This window comes from Chrysochloris asiatica, unplaced genomic scaffold (assembly GCF_000296735.1).
Source record: "Chrysochloris asiatica unplaced genomic scaffold, ChrAsi1.0 scaffold00168, whole genome shotgun sequence".
In the NCBI taxonomy this organism is placed as follows: Eukaryota; Metazoa; Chordata; class Mammalia; order Afrosoricida; family Chrysochloridae; genus Chrysochloris; species Chrysochloris asiatica.
Genome location: NW_006408686.1, coordinates 4,035,629 through 4,057,465, shown reverse-complemented (window position 1 = coordinate 4,057,465; position 21,837 = coordinate 4,035,629). Strand labels below are relative to the sequence as shown.

The 21,837-nt window shown below is 45.8% G+C and overlaps 1 protein-coding gene across 1 annotated transcript in view; it reads left to right on the top strand.

The window, feature by feature from the left end:
- Nucleotides 1-13,860: 13,860 nt before the first annotated feature.
- LOC102833460 (cytochrome P450 2S1-like) overlaps nucleotides 13,861-21,837 on the top strand; it is a 10,714-nt gene continuing 2,737 nt past the window's right edge. The window contains exons 1-6 of the mRNA XM_006871402.1: nucleotides 13,861-14,034; nucleotides 15,386-15,551; nucleotides 18,719-18,868; nucleotides 19,277-19,437; nucleotides 19,575-19,754; nucleotides 21,065-21,206. Of these exons, the coding sequence (XP_006871464.1) occupies nucleotides 13,861-14,034; nucleotides 15,386-15,551; nucleotides 18,719-18,868; nucleotides 19,277-19,437; nucleotides 19,575-19,754; nucleotides 21,065-21,206 (973 nt within the window). The remainder of the gene's footprint in view (nucleotides 14,035-15,385; nucleotides 15,552-18,718; nucleotides 18,869-19,276; nucleotides 19,438-19,574; nucleotides 19,755-21,064; nucleotides 21,207-21,837) is intronic.

Here is a 21,837-nt window from a genome sequence, read left to right as displayed (position 1 = left end):
ACTCCTTGGAAACCTTATACAGGATCGTTATGAGTTAGAACTGACTTGATGGTACTTAACAACAACAGCCTGCTCATCCTTCTTCCCTATCCCATCCCAACCCTAAAACCAAAGCAGTGATCTGTAGGGCTGGGGGAACCCCGAGGTGGAGCTGTGTGTGAGCAACACAGGGAACTGAGGGGGTGGTGGTGAGAAAAGATGGGGTGTGGCCTTCGGAAGGGTCCCTCCGGGATTTGGAGAGGTGGGTGTCTGAGTGTAGCTTTCTCATGTGTTTCTTCATCACAGTCTAGAGCAACCTTGTACTTAACAGATGGAAGGGGATGGATAAGGAGTGGAGTGAAACAGTCTCCAAACCAGAGAATACTGTGGGGCTCTGGTGAGGGGCTGGTGTATGAAGAAGCATCCCAGCCAATGGAGGAGAAACTCAGACAAGAAGAACAGCCCAAAGAGGATTCCTTTAACCTAGCCTGGGATAAGTATGGAGATGGAAGTGGGGAGGGAGTCTGGTCTATCATTCACTGAGAAGGTTAGGGATTCGAATGAACCAAAAATCCAGCTTCCATCTCACTGAATATCTTTCTCTTTGTCACTAGCACTCTACTCTATCAAGCATAGATGTCCTTCTCCAGGAACTGGTCACTCTTGATAACATGGCCAAAGTACGTGAGACAAAACCTCCCCATCCTTACTTCTAAGGGGCATTCTGATTGCTCTTCTTCCAAGACAGATTTGTTGGTTGTTCTGACAGACATCTCCAGATGTATTCTCAATGCCATGATTCAAATGCTTCAGTTCTTCAGTTTTCATTATTCATTGTCCGTGTATATGAGGTCATTGAAAATACCATGGCTTCAGTCAGATGCTCCGTAGTCTTCAAAGAGCTATGTTTGCTTTTTAACACTTCAAGGAGATCTTTTGCAGCAGATTTGCACAAGGAAGTACAGTTATTTGATATATTAACTGCTGCTTCCTTGAACATTGATTGTAGACCCAAGCAAAATGAAGTCCTTGACAGACAACTTCAGTACTGTCTCCATTGACAGTGATTTTGCTCATTGGCCCAATGAGCCTTTTCATTTGCCTTATGCTGAATTTAATCCATATAGAAGGCTTTAATCTTTCATCTTCCTCAGTAAGTGCTTCAAATCCTCTTCATTTTCAGCAAGCAAGGTTGTCATCTGCGTATCGCAGGTTGTTAATGAGTCTTCTTCCCATCCTGATACCAAGCTCTTCTTTGTTGTTGTTGTTGTTGAGTGCAGTGGAATTAGTTCCGACTCATAACGACCGCTGTATAGGGTTTCCAAAGAACAGCTGGTGGGTTTGAACTGCCAACCTTCCAGTTACCAGCTCCTCAACTTATTACAGGATGTTCACAGGACAAGTTTTGCAGGTAGTGAGCTGTAAAAATTGCTTTCTCAATCATGTCTGTTTCTGGGGGTCCATTGTAAAGATTTATTGAGAATGCTGTGCGTCAAGACCCTTGGGGTATAAGCTATGACAACCTGCATCTGTTTGACCATTGAGGAAAAATCCTCTGGGAAGGATTGTGACATCCTGTACCTGCCAGACCTCAGAGAAAAAGGATGTCTCCTTTGGAGTACAAGGTTAGGTAAATATCAAGGTTAGAAGAACTGCTGTTTAAAAGGCAACTTTTAAAATTCAACATGGATTCTAGACTCATATCAAGGCCTCACAATTCTCTGTTCACACACACCAAGTGCCTCTGATTCGTAAGCGCTCATGCCTTGACTAAGTTGGTAAGTCACATAAAGACGCAAGCAGTTAGTGGGGCAAAGAGTGGAGTTGAGTTCAGATCATTCTTGTTCTCAAACTAAGGCTTCAGCCACCAAACCTCAAACTTGAACTCTTACACCTCTCTCCATCCTAACACCCAAACATTTCCTATTCGTTTTCAATGCAAAAGGTTGCAAAATAGTTGCATCAGCCTACAGTTTGCACTGGAGTGCTAACCTAAAGGTTAGCAGTTCAAACCCACCCACCAGGTGCTCTGTTTCCATAGAGACTGTTGTTGTTGTTGTTGTTGTTGTTGTTGTGCCATCAAATCAGTTCCAACTCAGTGACCTGTCTAGAGTTTCCAAGGAGCAGCTGGTGGGTCTGAACGGTCAACCTGGCAGTTCCAACTGACCTTGCACTCCAGTTCATTGTCCTGAAGAGCCACACCAGGACTCCAAGACTGTTGTTGTTGTTGTTGTTGTTGTTGTTGTTGTTGTTAGGTGCCATCGAGTCAGTACTGACTCATAGCGACCCTCTGCACAACACAACACTGCCCCATCCTGCACCAACCTCACAACCACTGCTACACTTGAGCCCGTTGCTGCTGCCACTGTGCCAAACCATCTCGTTGGAGATCTTCCACTTTTTCTTTGACCCTCCACTTTATGATGTCCTTCTCCAGGGACTGGTCCCTCCCACTAATATGTCCTATGTAGGAGAGACAAAGTCTAGCCATCCTGGCTTCTAAGGAGCATTCTGGCTGTACTTCTTCCAACACAGATTTGTTTGTTCTTTTGGTCCATGTTGCTTTCAACTGTTGTTTTTGTTTTTGTTGTTGTTGTTAGGTGCCATCGAGTTGGTACTGATCCATAGCGACCTTTTGGACAGCAGAACGAAACACTGCACGATCCTGAGCCAACCTCACTACTGTTGCCACGCTTAAGTCCATTGATGCTACCACTTGTCCAATCCATCTCGTTGGGGGTCTTCCTCTTGTTCTCTGACCCCTCCACCTTAACAAACATGATCTCCTTCTCCAGAGACTGGTCCCTCCTGACAATATGTCCAAAGTATGAGAGACGAAGTTTGGCCATCTTGGCCAACAAGGAGCGCTGTGGCTGCACTTCAACTGTTGTTAGTTATCAAATCAATTCCGATGGACTCAGTAACTCCATGTGGGCAGACTAGAGCTGCGCTATAGGGTTTTCAAAGCTGTGACTTTTCAGAAACAGATGCCCAGTTCTATCTTCTGAGGCACCTCCAGGTAGGTTTGAACTGGAAACCTTTTGGCTAGGAGTTAAGCACTTAGCTGACTGTGCCTCCCAGGGACTCCTTCCATTAAGATGACAGCCAAGAAAACCCTATGGAACAGACCTACACTGTTACACGTGGGGCCGTCAACTCTATGGCAATGGATTTTGTTGTCGTTGCTGATGTTGATGTTTTAATGCAAAACCATTCCACTTACTCCCTGGCAGCCCCACACTGTTGTTAAGTACCGCTGAGTCGATTCCAATACATAGTGAACCTGTATGGGTTTCTGAGGAGCAGCTGGTGGGTTTGAACTGCCAACCTTGTGGTTCAAAGTCCAGTGCTGATCCTACAGCACCACACCAGGAGTCCAGCACCAGAGTCCAGCAGCCCAGTACCAGCCAATTATTTCTCAGAATTCTATCATCCACCTTGCTCCCACTCCCCACCTCTACCAACCGGCTGATCCACATATTTTCATCAACCCAGACAATTCTTGTCCTTTGAGGAATTCTGAAGCCAGAGGTTGAGACTAGTCCATTTTCTTCCCACTTAATATTTGTGGTTCCCCAGACTGTTCCTATGCAAAGTACATACAAAACACAGTCCTCTCCCTGCCCTTTGTCCTGCTGTGGACTAGGAGAAACCAGTTGTTATATGCCATTGAGTTGGTTCCAACCCATAGTGACCCTATACAGGGTTTCCGAGGCTGTAAATCTTTACGGGAGCAGAAAGCCTCATCTTCCTCCCGCGGAGCACTGATAGTTTCATACTGCTGACCTTAAGGTTCACAGCCCAATTTGCAACCACTACGCTACCAGAGCTTCTAGGAGAAGCCACTATTAGTCAGATAATCAAAGATGTGCACTTTCAAGAACATATGGGGTAGAGGGCAAACCAAGGGATGAACCTGGAAGTCAACAGCTTTGGAGAAGGAGACAGGGAAGACCCAGGTAAGTGGAAACTTGACTGGACCCGGGTCAGGACATGGAGAGACCAGGTTGAAGTTACAAAACGTTGTAAGCAGAAAAGACCAGATCCTTGTGACCTCGTTTGAAATGAGAACATTCTCACACCTGAGGAAAGATACAGCCCTGTTTCAAAATAACTGGAAACAACCTAGACATTAGTTAGTGCATAGGGAAAGTGGGTGGGGACGTGAGTCAAAGCCTTTCCAAGAAATACTTTGAAGGAGTTAAGCAAAGTCACATGTATGGGCATGAATTGATCTCAGAGCAAAGATAAATGGACACTTGTGTATGCTACGTGCCATGTGTGTTATTGTTAAGTGCCCTTATGTCTGTTCTGACTCATAGCAATCCAGTATAGGGTTTCTGAGGCTTTAAATCTTTGAGGGAGCAGAAAGCCTCCTCATTCTCTCACCGAGTGGCTGGGGGGTTCGAACCATGGCCCTTGTGGTTTGCAGTCCAGTGCTTACTGTATGGAACCACCACGTTCCCATGTGTTATCCTGCCTATGAACTTTTTAAACCAGCAAACTATTACTTTCTTGCATATTGTAAATGCAAAAATACGTAGGAAAAGAATAAAGAAGTACTTCCAAAAATGAATCATAAGATAGTGGTTACCCTAGGGGAGAGAGGGGGGAAGGAATATGACTTCTGGAAGGGTTAGATACATCTCAATATGCTCTTTAGGACAACAAATAGGATGCCACTCCTCTTCAATTGATCATTTCAGACATAGTAAACCATAGGACTGAGGGATTCAAAATGGCTAATACCAGCCCATTTCAGTTAACCAATGGCTAGGATATCAATCTTTAAGTGTTCTATTTCATTATTGACAACTGTAAATTTTCCTAGATTCATACTTTTTTCATTACACATTCAATTATTAATGGATGTTTGCTACTGTTTTTCCCCATTTTGAGTTGTGCCCCATCCGCAAATGAAGGTCTCAAAAGCTTTGCTCCATCCATGTCATTAAAGTCAACTCTACTTTGAAGAGTCAGATCTTCTGAACTCATATTCTGAGTTCCTTCCAAGCTTAGCGGTTCACTTTCTGGCACAATATCAGACAAGGTTCTGTTATTCATAAGGTTTTAGTAACCAACACTCAGAAGTGGTCTACCTCTCCTTCTTCCAAGTCTGTCTTAGTCAGGAAGCTCTGTTGAAACCCGTTTACCATGGGTGACTCTGCTGGTATCTAAAATACTAGCAGAATAGCTCCCAGCATCACAGAAACACACAAACTACCAAAGTACAACAAACTGACAAATGAGCAGAGTGTAGCCAGTTATAGAGGATAGGAAACAAAGGAAATATGTCACAAAATCATGATTGGTGGCAGATCAACTCATCACTGTCGTAGGTAGAACTATAGAAGCTGGGAAAGGACTATGATTGGGATCAATACATAGCTGCAGATTTAAAAGCTTCCAGGATTGGGTCTGGAGCACTTCAACTACCTGGCTACTTTATGGTATGACTCAAAACCATGCCACCAGGGCACCCCAACTTCCAAATGGCATGCATTTGTCTGGCCCATGCCTAGACAAGTTCCCAGAGGACAAGGCTTCCCCTCTCTAGGTTGGACAGGGGAGTATCAAGAGCAAATATTTTCATATTGCTAGTTATGGTCAGAATGAACTCAAAGAGAAGCCGAACTTATGTCAAGACTCCAGATGGAGTTAGAACCCCCACTGTAAACCACAGCCTTCCACAAACCAAGTGTTTTAGAATTTAAACTCCAATACAATTCCTTCTTAGATCATGGATTTTATTTAAGATCCTTTGATCACACTTAGGTTGGTGTACTTTCTTCTGCATGGGCTGGTTGATGGCTCCTTTAAGTGGCTGCTTGTTTTAGGACAAGCCTTTAAGACTCAGAAGCTATCCGGTTTGATGGCTGAGCACCATGTAATTCCTTTACCAAGCTTAGCAAAATAGCACCCAATCTTCAGTGATCGTCTCATGAAGACAACTGAGGGGCAGGGCCACATTGTAAGAACTACTTGTCTTTTGGTGAATCCAACTACTTAAAGTGGAAACTCAAGCCCATCCATACAATATATCTTGTCTACAGATATGGTTCGCTTCATAGGCAGCATATAAGGGGGTTTCCAAAAGTTTGTGGAGAAATACAATTGAAAGATAATGAATTTTTTCCATAAACTTTTTGAACCCCCTCATATTCAATTCCTGAGAAATTACATTGTGAGTAACCTTAATACAACATTTGACAATTCTATTAATCATAGTATCATTAATCTAGCCAACAATACAGATTTAAAATGCTAATAAGAAAAATATAAAGGAAATTGTTTTCAGTTAAAACACATGGAATATATGATAGAATGAATATAAAACTAATGTTCTCCCATGTAAACTATCACATAATTCACAATAAAACATTAAAACACACACACACACACACACACACACACGGAAAGATTCACTTATTTTAAGTGCCGTCAAGTCGATTCCTACCCATAGCAACCCTGTATAGGGTTCCTGAGGAGTGGCTGGTGAGTTTGAACTGCCGACCTTGTGGTTCAAACCAACCTTACAGTCCAGTGCTTATTCTACAGCACCACACCAGGATGTCTTTATACAAACTAGTAAAACTTAAATGATAGGACAAAACTATTTCAAAAACTATGAGGGTTAGGCACACTGATCATTTCAATAATATTCATTCACTACGGGAACAGTCGCTGGAGAGGGATGTCATGCTGGGTAAGATGGAGGGTCAGAGAAAAAGAGGAAGACCCCCAACGAGATGGATCAGCCAGGTGGCATCATTGATGGCGTCAAGTGTGGCAGCGGTAGTGAGGTTGGCCCAGGATCGGACATTGTTTCATTCTGCTGTACATGGGGTCTCTATGAGTCAGTTCTGACTCGATGGCACCTGACAAAAACAACAAAGGCAAAACTATTAGTCTAGACAAATCATGTGATGGCCTCTTGCAGAGGAACCTGTCTCTGAGGCTGACCCTGAAGTGACAGCATCCCAGGCACCCAGGAGCGAAAACCTAAGTGTGGAAATTGAGCCTGCGGGAGGAAGGAGTTCATCATGGTGGATGACCTAAAGAGATTCCTGTATAAACAATTACCAAGTGTTGAAGGACTCCATGCTATTGTCGTGTCTGAGAGAGATGGGATGCCTGTTATTAGAGTGGCCAATGACAATGTTACAGAGCATGCTTGGAGACCTGGCTTCCTGTCTACTTTTGCCCTTGCAACAGATCGAGGCAGCCAACTTGGACTCTCAAAAAGCAAAAGTATTATCTTTTACTATAACACTTACCAGGGGTAATTGTCAGCCTAGAAAAGGAACTTGCTCCGTTATTTGAAAAATTGAGACAAGTTGTGGAATTTTCTTAATCTGAAGTTTCTTAATCAAGTGGTCTCGACGTGTACCTTCAGTATACCAGAAAAAATGCCAATTCAGCGATCTTTAGACCGTAATTATGCTTATATCTGTGTACTCAAGAAAAGGCCCTCTTTTTCTACTGTATACTAAAGAAAGAGTCTATAGATATAATATCTGGACAGATTGTTATATTTCCTTGTTTAGAATCTTTTCTTATTTAGTGAGAGGTGGGAATACCACAAAAAGGTTCTGTCCATCCCAGCTCCCGTGGAGTTTAGTTCCATCATCAAGTATGGATGAGTTTCTCTTCAGTGGATCAGAATCAAAATGGTGTAATGATCCACTGGGACCATTAAGTGATCCCTATTGTAAACTATGCCCAGGCCTGCAGGATTAAACAGACTCTTTTTATTATGAATAATAATGAGAACATATGTTTCTTCATACTATGTTTTATCTATTTGCATTGGATGTGAGGAAAATAGTATGGCTTAGCAAAAGTAATAAAATCAGTACAATCACTGACTTTGCTATGTATATATTATTTTACAGTATCTATGATTATTGCTAATTGATCTGATTCTTCTCAGAGGGTACTGCTCTTTACCTAAAATTCAAATGATAACTAAGGACTTCCCCCCACTCTGCTATCTATAACCAACCAGTATTACAATGTTTGTGAGTTCTTTATAAAGTTTAGATGTGATTCATTATTAAGTTGTTTCCTATATTGGTATGTATGTAAACATGATCGATAATACAACCTTTTGTCATACATGAATACAAATAAAAAAATTTTTTAAGTAAAAAAAAACTATTAGTCTATGGAACCTAAAGACAAAAGTAGTGAATACAGAAACAGATACCAAATACATCAATAGTGTCTTTGAAAAATTTTTATCAGTCAATAAACCCAAACTGCCAAAGTGAAGCAAGCTCAAGAACAATAAAGATTTTGACAAACTATAGATAACATTTCAAAGAATGGGAATTCCAGAACACTTAATTGTGCTCATGTGGAACCTGTACATAGACCAAGAAGCAATCACTAGGACTGAACAAGGGGATGCTGAATGGTTTAAAAAATCAGGGAAAGTGTGTGTCAGGGCTGTATTCTTTCACTATATTTATTCAATCTGTATGATGAGCAAATAATCCAAGAAACTGGATTATATGCAGAACATTGCATCAGGATTGGAGGAAGACTCATCAACAACCTTCGACATGCAGAAGACACAACTTTGCCTATTGAGAAGCAAAGAGGAGTTGAAATACTTCAGTATGGATTACACCTAAACGTAAACAAAACAAAAATCCACATAACTGGGCCAAAACATAACATCGTGATAAATGGAGATGCAGTTAAAAATATCAAAGGCTTCATTTTGCTTCGCTATAACCAACAATCATGGAAGCAGCAGTCAAGAAATCAAACATACTGCATTGGATAAATCTGGTGCAAAAGACCTCTTTGGAGTATTAAAGAACAAAGATGTCAGTTTGAGGATTAAGGTGTGACCCAAACTATAGTATTTTCAATCGCCTCATACGAATGTGCAAACTGAACAATTGAGAGTATCATGGACTACGGGAAGAACAAATCCATCTGTCTTGGAAGAAGTACCGCCAGAATGCGCCTTCAAATTGATGATGATGAGTCTGTGTCTCATATATTTTGGACATGTTGTCAGGGGGAACCAATCTCTGGAGGGTCCGTGAAAAAGAGGAAAACCCCCCAGTGAAATGGACTGATACAGTGGCAGCAACAATGGGCTCAAAATTAGTGACAATTGTGAGGGTGGCAGGACCGGGCAGTTGTACATTCTGTTATGAACTACAACCAGTTCGATGGCACGTAACAACAAGAGGTGCCGCCGAGTTGATTCCAATTCATAACAACCTTAGGTATAACAGAATGAAGCATTGCTGATCCTGTACCACCATCATTGCAATCCTTGCTATGCGTAAATTGCAGTCCCTGTCTCAATCTATCTTATTGAGGGTTGCCATCTTTTTGGCTGAACCTCTACCTTACCAACCAAGCATGATGTCATTGGTCCCTTCTGATCACACATTCAAAATAAGCAAGATGAAGTTTCAGCATCCTTGCTTTTAAGAAGCATTTTGATTGTACTTTCTCCAAGATAATTTATTCCTTTTTCTGTCCATGTACAAGGGTAAGACAAAGAGTATTGCTACAAAATCATAAAACGTGTATTAAACCAAAATATGAAAACACGGCTTCTTGACATATAGTTCTATACACCCCATCTAGTTCTATACACTTCTAAAAGCAGTGTTTCCATCTTTCCTACCTTTCCATGAATCAATCTGTGGTCTTCAATTTACACCATGTCAAATGGCAGTTTTGACATCCTTAAGGGACTCAAATAGTTTTTCTTTTCAATGATTTTGGGTTTGGGGAACCACAAGAAGTCTGAAGGGGCAAGATCAGGACTGTAGTAAGGTAGGTAGGGTAAGGTTTCACAATGGATTTCAGACCTTGCTACCCTCGAAGAATGCGCAGGTACACCGTCCTACTAGAAAACAAAATTTCTCAGTGAAATTTTCCTGGCCTTTTTCTCTCAATGCAGTTTTACATCTTCTTGAAACATCTTACTAATAAGCCCTCATGATCATTCTGTGTGCTTCAAGAAAATCTATCAAGATTTTGTAATCCAAAAAAACCTTCTCAACTGACTCTCTTCCTTGAATTTAACTGGCCCAGTAGATCCCCTCAGAAGTTGCTGTTTTGACTGGACCTTGCCCTCTGGATCACATTAGCAAATCCAAGACTGGTCCTTGGTTATGATTCATTCCATGAAATCATGTTTATTAGCTTTGATCTTGCTTAAAAGACTGAAGAAAATAGTTCTTTGAGCTAGCTCTTCATGCAACGTTGCATGAAAATAGTTCTTCATACAACGTTCTTGACACCCAACAAAAGAAAGCTTGCTGAGGCCAAAGTGTTCATTTTGAAAATGTCATACGATGTGAGATCCAAACTTCAGTAACTATTGCATCCATGGTAATTCTGTGTTCTTCTTCCACAAATCTCTGGACTTCGGGCACAGTTGCTTCTTTCTTCATTCGTCCAGGTTGAGAGCCTTCCATCTCTTGGATAATCTTTGAGACCATCCTTGATCCTTCTAAAAACTGATGCTTTATGTGGAGAAGCATTCCTGGAAACTTGTTACAAAATTTCAATGATTTGAGAAGAGGTCCATTTGACTTTTGTTAAAAGTTTGATACTACTCCTGACTGTTTTTTCCATGGCACAAAACACATCCTTTTGAAGACACCCTAACAAGCATATCAGATGTATTACTGACAGAACTTGTCTTTAGTTCTCTACGCTCACAGTGACATGTTGAGACGCATTTTGCTTGGAGTAAATCTGTGCATGTACATATTGGAACCCCAATACATTAACAATATTTTTTTACTTACCAATTCATCAACTCTTCGGTCTTCCTTTTTCGTTTTCCAATTTTCACGTGCACGTGAAGCAATGAAAAATACCATTACTTCAGTCACGCACACCTGAGTTCTCTAAATGACATCTTTGTTTTTTTAAACACTGTGTCACAAGTGACTCCATGGCACTTAACAACAACAACAAGGGGGGCACCCCAGATTCAAACATGCTCTATAAAGACCCTTTTATTAAGCCTTAAACAAGACAAAGACAAAACAAAGACAATCATCCCGAATGAAGGAAACCATCAAGTCGGTACGGAGGCCAATAGAATCCGCAGACTCACGGCCATAGTTTTTATTACATACGACATAGGACAAAGGAAATCTCCGCTGTCTCGGGTGAGACTATAGAAGTGAAGGAAGACCATAACTGAAGGTTAAAAAATTGGGTTTTGGTTAGCTGGCTATGGAGAGGGCGGAGGTGATCAGGCAACCTGCATCATAGCCACGAGGTGGTTACAAGACATAGGATTCCAACTTTTATCTTAAATTACATAACATGACTGGTTACTTTCAGTTATGCCCAGATAAATTCCCTAGTTCTTTGTGAGAGCACTTTCTGCATGCTGGTTAATCTACTTTTAACCACACTCTTCCTAAAAGCAAGCTGCCATTCCCAGGGGGCTTGTCTCAGACTTGTCTAAGAATAGCCACACTACCGCTTTAATGGTCAACAAGCATTAGGGGAGTAACATAAAGAACTCAAATGGCATATGAAGACTTCAAAAATGGAATTAAGGGTCCTGGTGGGCCCTGCAGCCTTCCATAAATCAAGTGCTCCGGAATTTAAGCCCTAATGCAGCACTTTAAAAAGGTCTTTTGCAACAGATTTGTCCATTTCAATACATCCTTTGGTTTCTTACTGCTGCTTTCATGGATATTGATTGTTGATCCAAGAAGAATGAAGTTCTTGACAACTTTTTCACCATTTATCATGACGTTGTTTACTGGTCCAGTTATGAGAAATTTCATTTTCTTTATGTTGAGGTGTAATCCACACTGAAAGCTGTAGTCTTTTACCTTCAAGTCCTCTTCATTTTCAGCAAGCAAGGTTGTATTTTCTACAAATCTCAGGCTATTAATGAGTGTTCTTCCAATGCAGATGCTGGTTCTTTATGTAGTCCAGTTTCTCAGATTATTTGTTCAACATATGGATTGAGTAAGTAATGTGGCACACTTTTTTTTCCATTTTAAACCACACGGTATCCCTTTGTTCTGTTCAAATGAGTGCCTCTTGATTAAATCATTAGACTACTGGAATAGTTGCAACCTTGTCATTTCTATTCTAGTCCAAAGACCTTTATCTCAAGGTAATGGTCACAATGCTTACTAGGGTCTGGGGTCAAGTAAGTCTTTTACTCCTGTCTCCCTTGGCCTTTGATTCCAGCAAAGATCCCTCCCTACTACCAAAAAAAAAAAAAAACTAAACTAAATCCACTGCTATCAAATCGATTCTGACTCATAATGGTCCTATTTTCTGAAACTGTAAATCTTTATCAGAGTGCACAGCCTCATCTTTCTCCAGAACAGCTGGTGGATTTGAACAGCTGACTTTTCTGTAAGCAGCCCAACACCTAGCTCATAGCACCACCAGAACTCCTTGAAAGATTCCCAGAGGTATCACATTCAAGTTCTAACCTGTCCACCAGCTCACTCCTACCCCTGGGAATGTATCTCAAACTTAACAGGTCAAAGGAGAATTCCTTATTTTCCTCCCTCCAGAAAAACCAGCTCCACCAGACTCCACCTCACTGAGACCCCTCACCTTCCCTCATCTTCCTCACCTAGATAAAGGCGCTGCCATCTTTTTGCCATGGTGTAGCGCCGTAGGACAAGCACTGGACTGCTAACTGCAAAGTACGTGGTTCAAACCCACCATCGGCTCTTTGGAAACCCTATACCGGATCGCAAACCCTATTCAGGAGTCCTGGTGTGGCGCTGTGGGTTAATGCGCTGGACCGCTAAATCGTTTGAACCGCTAAGTCGGCGGATCAAGCTCACCAGTCGCTCCTCGGAAACCTTATACTGGATCGCTGTGGATCGGAACCGACTCAACAGCACTAACAACAACAACCCTATTCAGGAGTCCTGGTGTGGTACTGAAGGATAAGTACAGGACTGCCAATTACAAAGTTGATGGTTCAAACCCACCAGCCACTCCTCGGAAACCCTATACAGGTTCGATATGAATCAAAACTGGCACCTAACCTAATATTGTTAAGTGCCGATGAGTCCGTTCCCACTTGTAGTGACCCTGTATAGAGTTTCTGAGGAGCAGCTGGTGAATTTGACCCTCCGACCTTGTGGTTCAAACCGGCCTTGCAGTCGTGGGTGCTTCACCCCACAGCGCCCCTGCAATAGCAACATTTTGTTGTTGTTTAGTGCCTTTGAGTCGGTTCCGACTCATAGCAACCCCGTATAAGGTTTCTGAGGAGCGGCTTATGGGTTTGAATTGCGATTCCCAATCCAACGCTGATCCTACAGCGCCGTACCAGGAACCCAACAACAACAACCTGATACCTCTAAATAAACCAATTAATGTATTGATGATCCCATCAGTCAGGGGGGCCCGAGTTCAAATTCCAGTTCTACTGCTTGTTACCTGTGTGACCCATGGCCGTTTACTTCTCTGGAACGCCTCGTTTGTGGTGAAGGTGAAAGAGGAGAGATTCAAACTCCTGCCGCTCCCACCTCCATGCACGCGCTCCCACACTCCCAATTCCCGTGAGTGTAGCGGCGCGGGGTCACCACCAGGCGCTGGGTGGGGCCGCCTAGAGGCAGTCAAAGCCTCAGACTTCCAGGTTCCTCCTGTTTACCCACGCCCTACCTGGAGCCCAGGGCGTTGTCTCCGCCCCCGAGCCTGGCGCAAACCTTGGAGCCACTCACAATGTTGCCAATACCAGACAGCGGCAGAGCAATGGGAGAAACAGGACAGCGGGGTTAAGACTCGCTGCTCCTCCTCTCTCCGCCTGATTTCGTTGGGGAGGAGCCGTCCGGTTCCCTGCCCTTAACTGGCCCAACCGCGTGTAACGCCTGAAAGCGAAGAGAAGGCTCCGAGATGGAGGTTGCAGGCACCTGGGCTCTGCTGCTGTTGCTGCTGATGGTGGCGCTGATCCTGGCGTTGCCCAGGACTCGATCCCAAGGCCATCTGCCTCCCGGTCCCGCGCCGTTACCTCTGCTGGGGAACCTCCTGCAACTCCGACCTGGGGCACTGTATTCGGGGCTTATGCAGGTGAGGGACAGCTGGGACGTCCTGACTATCGGGGAGAAGCCGGGGTCCCAGGGCTGGGGGCTTTTCTCGTATTCTAGAGAGGAGACAGGGGCTCAGGGCAAAAGGGACTACTGGTGTCTTCTGATGGGGCGCCGTGCAGAGCTGAGCAGAGGAGGGATTCCTGAAGGAAAGAGGAGATGGAGAACAACGGCCAAGCAGGGAAGGGGCCTCGACGCCAGAATTCTGGGAAGGGGGTGACAGGAGGAACCGGGAACCCAAAAGACAGGGTCCCAGGGAAGATCCTGGGAAGGAGGTGGGGGCCAGAATCAGAGTGAACACTGCGGAGCCCAAGGCTTTGAACCGATTTCTTTCTAGTTCCACCCTCTTCAGATAATTTGCATTCCCAGCCCAGATAGAACCAATCAGAATCTAGATCTTAACAAGATCCCCGGGGTCTACAAAAGAATCACCTTGGGGATATGTAAGAGTACAAATTCTCAGTCCGAGGTTCCAAATGGAATGAAACCGTTTGAAAACCCTTGTGCAGAAAAGGAGCTGGTGAGGGGGTTGGGAGTGGTTACAAAGGGGAGGTCCCCTGAGGATGGGGCAAAGATGCCCGGGACTCTGAAGAAAAGAGAATGGGGTGGGGAGTGGGAAGCATGAAGGAAGGGGTGTCTGGAGACCTGTGAAAGAAGAAGAGTAGGGGGCTTCCAGAAACAGACCAGGGACTGAGAAAGGGAATGTCCCAAGGTGAAGGGAAAAAAAACAAACTCAAGAGTCCTGGTGGAAAGGAATCTGCTGGTGGAGATTCTGGAGAAGAGGAGTTGGCTATGCAAGAGCGAAATTCCAGGAACTGAGAAGGGAAGGAGCGCTAGAAAGAAAACTGGAAGGAAGATGATGAGAAAGAATTCCCCATTAAAAAAAAAAAAAAAAAAAATGTCCCGGGGTGAGCTCTCAGGACTTAGAAAGGGGTTGAGAGTCCTTGAGAAGAGACAGCTCAGGGATATTGGCTCCAGAATTTGGGCATAACAGGGAGTGGCTAGATGTTGTGGGTATGGAGCTGAGGACATTTGGGGGCTCATAGTTGGGGGCAGCTGCACATTTCTGCTGCCTTGTATCGGCTTAGGGAGTTCTGAGTTGCCCCAGGGTCAGAATTTAGGTTTTATGGGAGGTAAGGGAGTGGGGACAGGAAGACAGGAGGATGGGCGGTCCAAAAGATTCTGGGAACTTGATGCAAAAAGGGACTGAATGTTTCCAGAGGGCCATTTCTGCATGGGATGTGAAGGAGTGTTCTAGTAGAGGGAACAGAAGCCAGACCAGGTAGCAAGGCACCATTCCCTGCACTGAAAAAGGTCCTACCTTTTTGCCCCAGCTGAGTAAGAAATATGGACCAGTGTTCACCGTGTACCTGGGACCCTGGCGGCGTGTGGTGGTCCTAGTTGGGCACCAGGCTGTGCGTGAGGCCCTGGGAGAGCAGGCTGAGGAATTCAGTGGACGGGGGACATTGGCAACACTGGACCGGACCTTTGATGGTCATGGTGAGTCTAGAAGGAGGCTGTGGGCCAGGGGATAGGGACTGGCTCCTTCACTTTCTGGTATGTGACCTTCACACATGGCTTTGCCTCTGTTGCCTCATCTGTAAAATGGGGTGATCAGAGTGCCTGTGGTACAAGGTTGTATTGAATTAAGGATTGAATGAGGACAGGACCTTGTACAAAGTAAGAGCTCAGGAATTACGGCTTACCATGTTCACATTCACCAGCCGCTCCTTGGAAACCCTCTACAGCGTGGCTATGAGTCGGAACTGACTCCACAGCACTCAACAACAACAACAGTGTTTTCTTTGCTCTAGGTGAAGCTCCTGAGGGCTCAGGAGGGAGTAGAAGAGCTTCAGGCTCTTCTGAGTGACGGATAGTCAGAGCACAGAACTAGGTCCCATGTGGGATTTTGTCTGAGAAAATCAATAGAGAGAAACTCATCAATACCTAACATCTTTAACAACAGAGGTCTCTCAGTACAAGGCTTACCCACAGCTTGAACTTGGTCCCTTATCAGTGACTATAGGCATTCTTAGAAGGCTCCTGTTGTCTGCCTCTACCTTCTCTAGGCGAGTGAGCAGAAATGTAGAGTTATATGTGAATTTATCATCTTGGTTCTACTCAACAAAGGCCACTATGGAATGGGGGGAGGTGCAGACAGAAAGAACAAGGCCAGGATCTGGCAGGCACCTGACCTGAGGGGTGGGAAAAGCCCAGAAGGCTTCCTGGAGGAGGGAGTACAGGGAGTATCTGAACTGAGACTCTAGAATGAGAAAAGGTGTTCCAGACAGAAAGAACACATACAAAAGCATGGATGTGAGAGAAAAAACATTCGTTTATTCATTCATTTGTTCAAGTGGCCAATTTTTATTATGCCTGGCCCTATCCTGGGTGCCGGAGTCCGGCTGTCACTCTGTAGGATAAGCACTGGCTGTAAACCATAAGGTCGGCAGTTCAAACCCACCAGCCACTCCTTGGAAATCCTATACAGGGTTGCTATGAGTCGGAACCGACTTGATGGCACTTGACAACAACAACAACAATCCTGGGTACTGATGTGGCACTGTAGGATAATGAACCACAAGATAGGCAGTTCAAACTCAATCAGCTGCTCCTCTGAAACCCTATACAGGGTCGCGATGAGTCGGAACCGACTTGACAACACTTAACAACAACAATCCTGGGTACTGGGAACACAGCAATGATTGTGACAGATGTGGTATTCTCCCAAACTGTGGGAGAGACAGGCTCAGAAGACTGTGGAGGGAGGAAGGCACAGCTTTGAGAGCAGAGGGACCTGTGCTGACTGGGGCAGAGAGCGCCCATCAGAAGGCTTCTCAGAGTAGGCCCGGTGGAGTTCTGCATAGGTGAGAGTGATCCAGGCAGAAGGAATTGGAGGGTTGGCGGGAAAGCAGCAGATTTGAGGAAGTGAGAGAAGCCAGAAGGGTTGTAGCTGGATGAGTAATTAAACTGGAGAAATTGCAGGAGCCTGAGCATGCTGCAGAGTATGTGTGAGTCACTCCAGAGCCAGAAGGCTGGGAACGGTAGCATCTAAGCTGAAAAGACTGTGGTCAGCTTTCTGGAGGGAGCCCAAGAGGAGGCCAGGGCCGAGACAGTGAAGCGAGGAGGAGAGGGTGGAACAGGTGATCAGGGTCAGGCCCAGGGCTCTGGCCAGGGACAGAGGAAGGTAAATTAGGACAGGCTTGGAGAGCCACCAAAGTCAGTTTGGGGCACTGCAGAAGAGGGGCAGTGGACACCAGGAGAACGCATTCCACGAGACAACATAGAGCTTGGAAGGACAGGGAGTGTCGGCCCAGAGCAGGTGTCCTGGATAAAGGAAGGAAACAGTGCAGTTTCTACCCCCCTCAAACTACATGGTGACCCGAGACAAAGTCCCACCCACTCCACTGCCCTGGAGTCAATTCCAACTCATACCAACCCTATAGAACAGAGTAAGGAGCTGTGGTGATAATAGTCGATTAGAGATAGGCAACAGTTAGAAACTACCAGCCGTTCCATGGGCAAAAGATGAGGCCTTCTACTCCCATAAGGATTTACAGCTTCAGAAACCAGCGTCACTATGAGTCAGAACTGACTCCATCGCAGAACAGAGTTTGTGCCCCATAAGTTTTCCGATACTGAAATCCTCTAGGGAACAGACAACCTCATCCTTCTTTCTCCCTCAGAGTGGCTGGTGGGTTTGAACCACCGACCTTGTGTTTAGCAGCCTGATGCTTTACCCACCAGGGCAGATACTCCATAAACATTGGGATGGGTGGATAGAGGAGAAGGGAGGACAGACATGGGCAGAAGTTTTAACCACAGCTCTATAAGGCTTTCAGAAGCAGATCAGCAGGGCTGTTTTCCGAGGCATCTTTGGGTGGCTTTGAACCACCAACTTTTTGGTTAGAGACCAACACTTGACCATTTGCCCTCCTCAGCAACTCCTGGGAGGAATGTTGCTCTTGGGTGCCATCAAGTAAATTCCCACTCAAAACAGCCCTTCAGGACAGAGGAGAACTGCCCCATAGAGTTTCCGAGGCTGAAATCTTAATGGGAACAGAACACCAAGTCTTTTCTTCCACGGAGAGGCTGGTGGGTTCAGATCACTGGCCTTTCAGATTGAGGTTGAGCTTTCACCTGATGTGCTGCTAGTATTCCTGGCAGGATGGTAAAATCCACTACCATTGAGTCGATCCCAACTCATTAAAGGCTGTAAATCTTTACGGGAGCACAAAGTCTCATCTTTCCCCTGAGGAGCTTCTGGTGGGTTTGACCTTGCAGTTAGCAGTCTACTAGTGCCACCAGAGAGGATGTTGTTGTTAAGTGCCAAGTCGGTTCCAACTCATAGCGACCCTGTATAGGGTTTTCAAGGAGCAACTTGGTGGGTTTGAACTGCCAACCTTGTGGTTAGCAGTCCAGTGCTTATCCTACAGCACCATGCCAGGGCTCCTGGAAGGATGCTAATAGGGATAAAAAGATGCATGAAAGGAAGGATGAAATCTCCATTCAGTCACCCAGGTTAATGGTTAATCACAGAGTGGAAGAGGAGTGTTGAGTCCTAGTCCTATGCTGAGCTTGGATGTGAGGATGCTCTTCACTGGGAGGGAAATAGGAGTGTAGGAGCAGGGAGAGGACCAGTCCCTTCTTGAGCCTGTCCTTCACAGGGGTTTTCTTCTCCAATGGGGAGCGCTGGCGGCAGTTGAGGAAATTCACCCTTCTCACTCTGCGCGACTTGGGCATGGGGAAGCGCGAAGGCGAGCAGCTGATCCAGGCTGAGGCCCAGTGTCTGGTGAAGGCATTCCAGGAGATGGAAGGTCAGCCCAGTGTCCCCAGGCCCTACCTGAAGTAGGAAGTGGGGGACGTTCCCAGTCCAGCCTGAGAATGAGCGAAAAAGGATGCCTTGGACTCTAGGGCCGGGCTGGGGCCTCCGTTTGCCTCCAACTCATCTCCTCCACCCTCCGTGTCTGTCCTACTGCGTCTCTGGGTCAGGATGTCTCTTTCTGGTACTATCAGAGGTGCAGTGGTTACAGTACTCCTCTACTAACTGAAAAATCAGCGGTTCTAATCCACCAGCCGCTCCTCTCTCTCTCCCCGCCTCTCCCGTTCTCTCTTCTCTTTCTCTAGCATTGCCTGTCTCTCTCCTTGTCTGTCTCTGGTCATGCTCACCCTCCACTCTATATCTCCGCCAGTCTCCATCCTAGCCCCATCCCCTTCCCCTCCAGGACAGCCATTTGACCCCTCTCTACTGCTGGCCCAAGCCACCTCCAACATCATCTGCTCTCTCACCTTCGGCCTCCGCTTTCCCTACACGGACAAGGACTTTCAGGCTGTGGTCCGAGCAGCTAATGGCACTCTGCTTGGGATAAGCTCCCCGTGGGGCCAGGTAAGTGGGTGGGACCCCTGTCTGGCTTCCTTCCCACAAAGATTCCTGTCCAGCCTCTTCCAGGAAGTCCCTAGAACGCCTCTCAGCCACATGTCGAGCCAGGCCCCCATGAGAACCAGCTGCCCTTCTTCCCCCAGAGCTTGGAGATGTTCTCCTGGTTCTTGCGGCCCCTGCCGGGCTCCCACACACAGCTCCTCTGCCATGTGGGCACCCTGGCTGCCTTCGCCATACAACAGGTACAGCAGCACCGGGGTGACTTGGATGCCTCTGGCCCCGCCCGAGACGTCGTGGATGCCTTCCTGCTGAAGATAGCGCAGGTCAGGGATCCCTCCTGAACAGAGCTGGTATAGCTGGGAGTCTCTGTCGGGTCTCTGACTCTCTGTCCGTATGCCTTCCTCTGTGTGTGTGTGTGTATGCAGGCGTGTGTCTGTCTGTCTGGTTCTCTGTATGCCTCTCTGTATATACATGTGTGTGTGTGTGTGTGTGTGTGTGTGTGTGTCTATACCTGTGTTCCTCCCTGTGTATGTATGCAGTGTGTCTGTCTGTCTGGTTCTCTGTATGCTTCTCTATATATACATGTGTGCGTGTGTGTGTCTATATCTGTGCTCCTCCCTGTGTGTGTGTATGCAGGTGTGTGTCTCTCTGGTTCTTTGTAGACCTCTCCATTTATGTATGTGTGTGCATGTATGTCTAGAGCTGTCTTATGCCTCCATGTGTAGGTACATGTCTGCATGTATGTTTATGTGTGTATGTATGTTGTTGTTGTTGTTAAGTGCCGTGGAGTCGGTCCCAACTAAAGGACCCAGTGGAGGGTTTCCAAGAAGCAGCTGGTGACCTTGAACCACTGACTTGTGATTCTAGTCAACCTTTCAGTCTATCGCATTATTGTGCAGCGCCACACCAGGACTCCGTGTGTGTGAGTGTGTGTGTGTGTATCTGCCGCTCGGTATGCCTCCCTGTGTCTGTGTCTATGCGGGTGTGTATATCTGTCTGTGTGCTTCCCTGTATATGTGAGATGCATGTGTGTGTATGCATTCATATCTGTCTGTCTCCTTCAATGTGGTCTTGCTCCCCCACCTAGTGTGTGCTTGAGTATCAGGGTCCCTCTCTCTCTCCCTGCTCTCCCTCTAACCTCGGACTCCTTTACCGCATTACCCGCAGTTCCCACGACCCCTTCACCCCACCTCCTGCTCCTCCCACCCACACCTGACATTTAGGTGACCTGCAATCATTTAATGATGAAACCTCGCAAGATCAAACTACATGAATAAAATCCATTTTATTCATTATCTGAGAAAAAGTAGAATGCAGGTGACTCCTCCCTGAGGCGGGGCGTTGTACAGACTTAGAAATTATAGGAGATATTCAAGGCCACAATCGTCAAATAAATGCAGCCACACTGTTCGTAAAAAGAGATCATTTCCAAAAAAAAAAATATATCACCCTGTATCTTAAATTTTTTTAAAACTTTTCTACCTGTGAGAACTCCTATCAGAAGCTCACTTCCCAACCCTCCCCAAGCATTGATTCCAATTCCACAACAAAGCTTTAGCTGGCTGTGCCGCACCCCAACCCTTTGCTCACCGTAGCCTGTGTTCTCTGAACCCCTCTACCTGGTTTCTCCCAGGAGGAGCAAAATCCAAACACAGAATTCACCGAGAAGAACTTGCTGATGACAGTCATTTATCTGTTATTTGCTGGGACTGTGACAGTCAGTGCCACTGTCTCCTACGCCCTCCTGCTACTTCTGAAGTATCCTCAGGTCCAAGGTAGGAGCCTTTTCCACCAGCCAGGCCCTGGGGATGAAGGTGAGGAGGTGGAAGAGAAAGAATGTCCCCACCGTGGGGGGACAGCAGAGGCCAGAACTCAGAGAGAAAGATGAGCTTAGTGTCTGTGGTGTCTGAGGAGCGAGAAGAACGTGGAGAGCTGCCAACGGATGTCTGCAGGGACTGGGGCTCATAGGACCTTGTGCCTTGGTGATAAGTTTGGTGTCTTATCCTGAGCCATGGGGAGCTATGGGAGGCTTTTGAGCAGAGGAGGATGAGGCCAAAATTGCATTTCAGAAAAATCCCTCAGGCTGCCTAGTGGCAATAAATGCAAGGAAGAAGGTAGGGGCCCCAGCAGGAGAGAGCAGGACTGGGCCAGGCTGTTGGAAGAGAAGAAGGCCAGGTGGGACAGGTGTTCAGGTGACCGAGTGGCCCAGGGAGGGAGGCGGGTCCAAGATGGGGGTAGGAAAACAGAGAAACAGGTTTTGAGGGAGATACTGAGGCCAGTTCAGGACAATCTGACCCTGAGAATCTTGAGGGGAATCTGAAAGGAGATCCTTAAGAGACCATGAGACCCCCAGGTCAGGATTGGAGGTTTAAGGTGGGTGCAGAGGCAGGAACTGATCCACAGTGG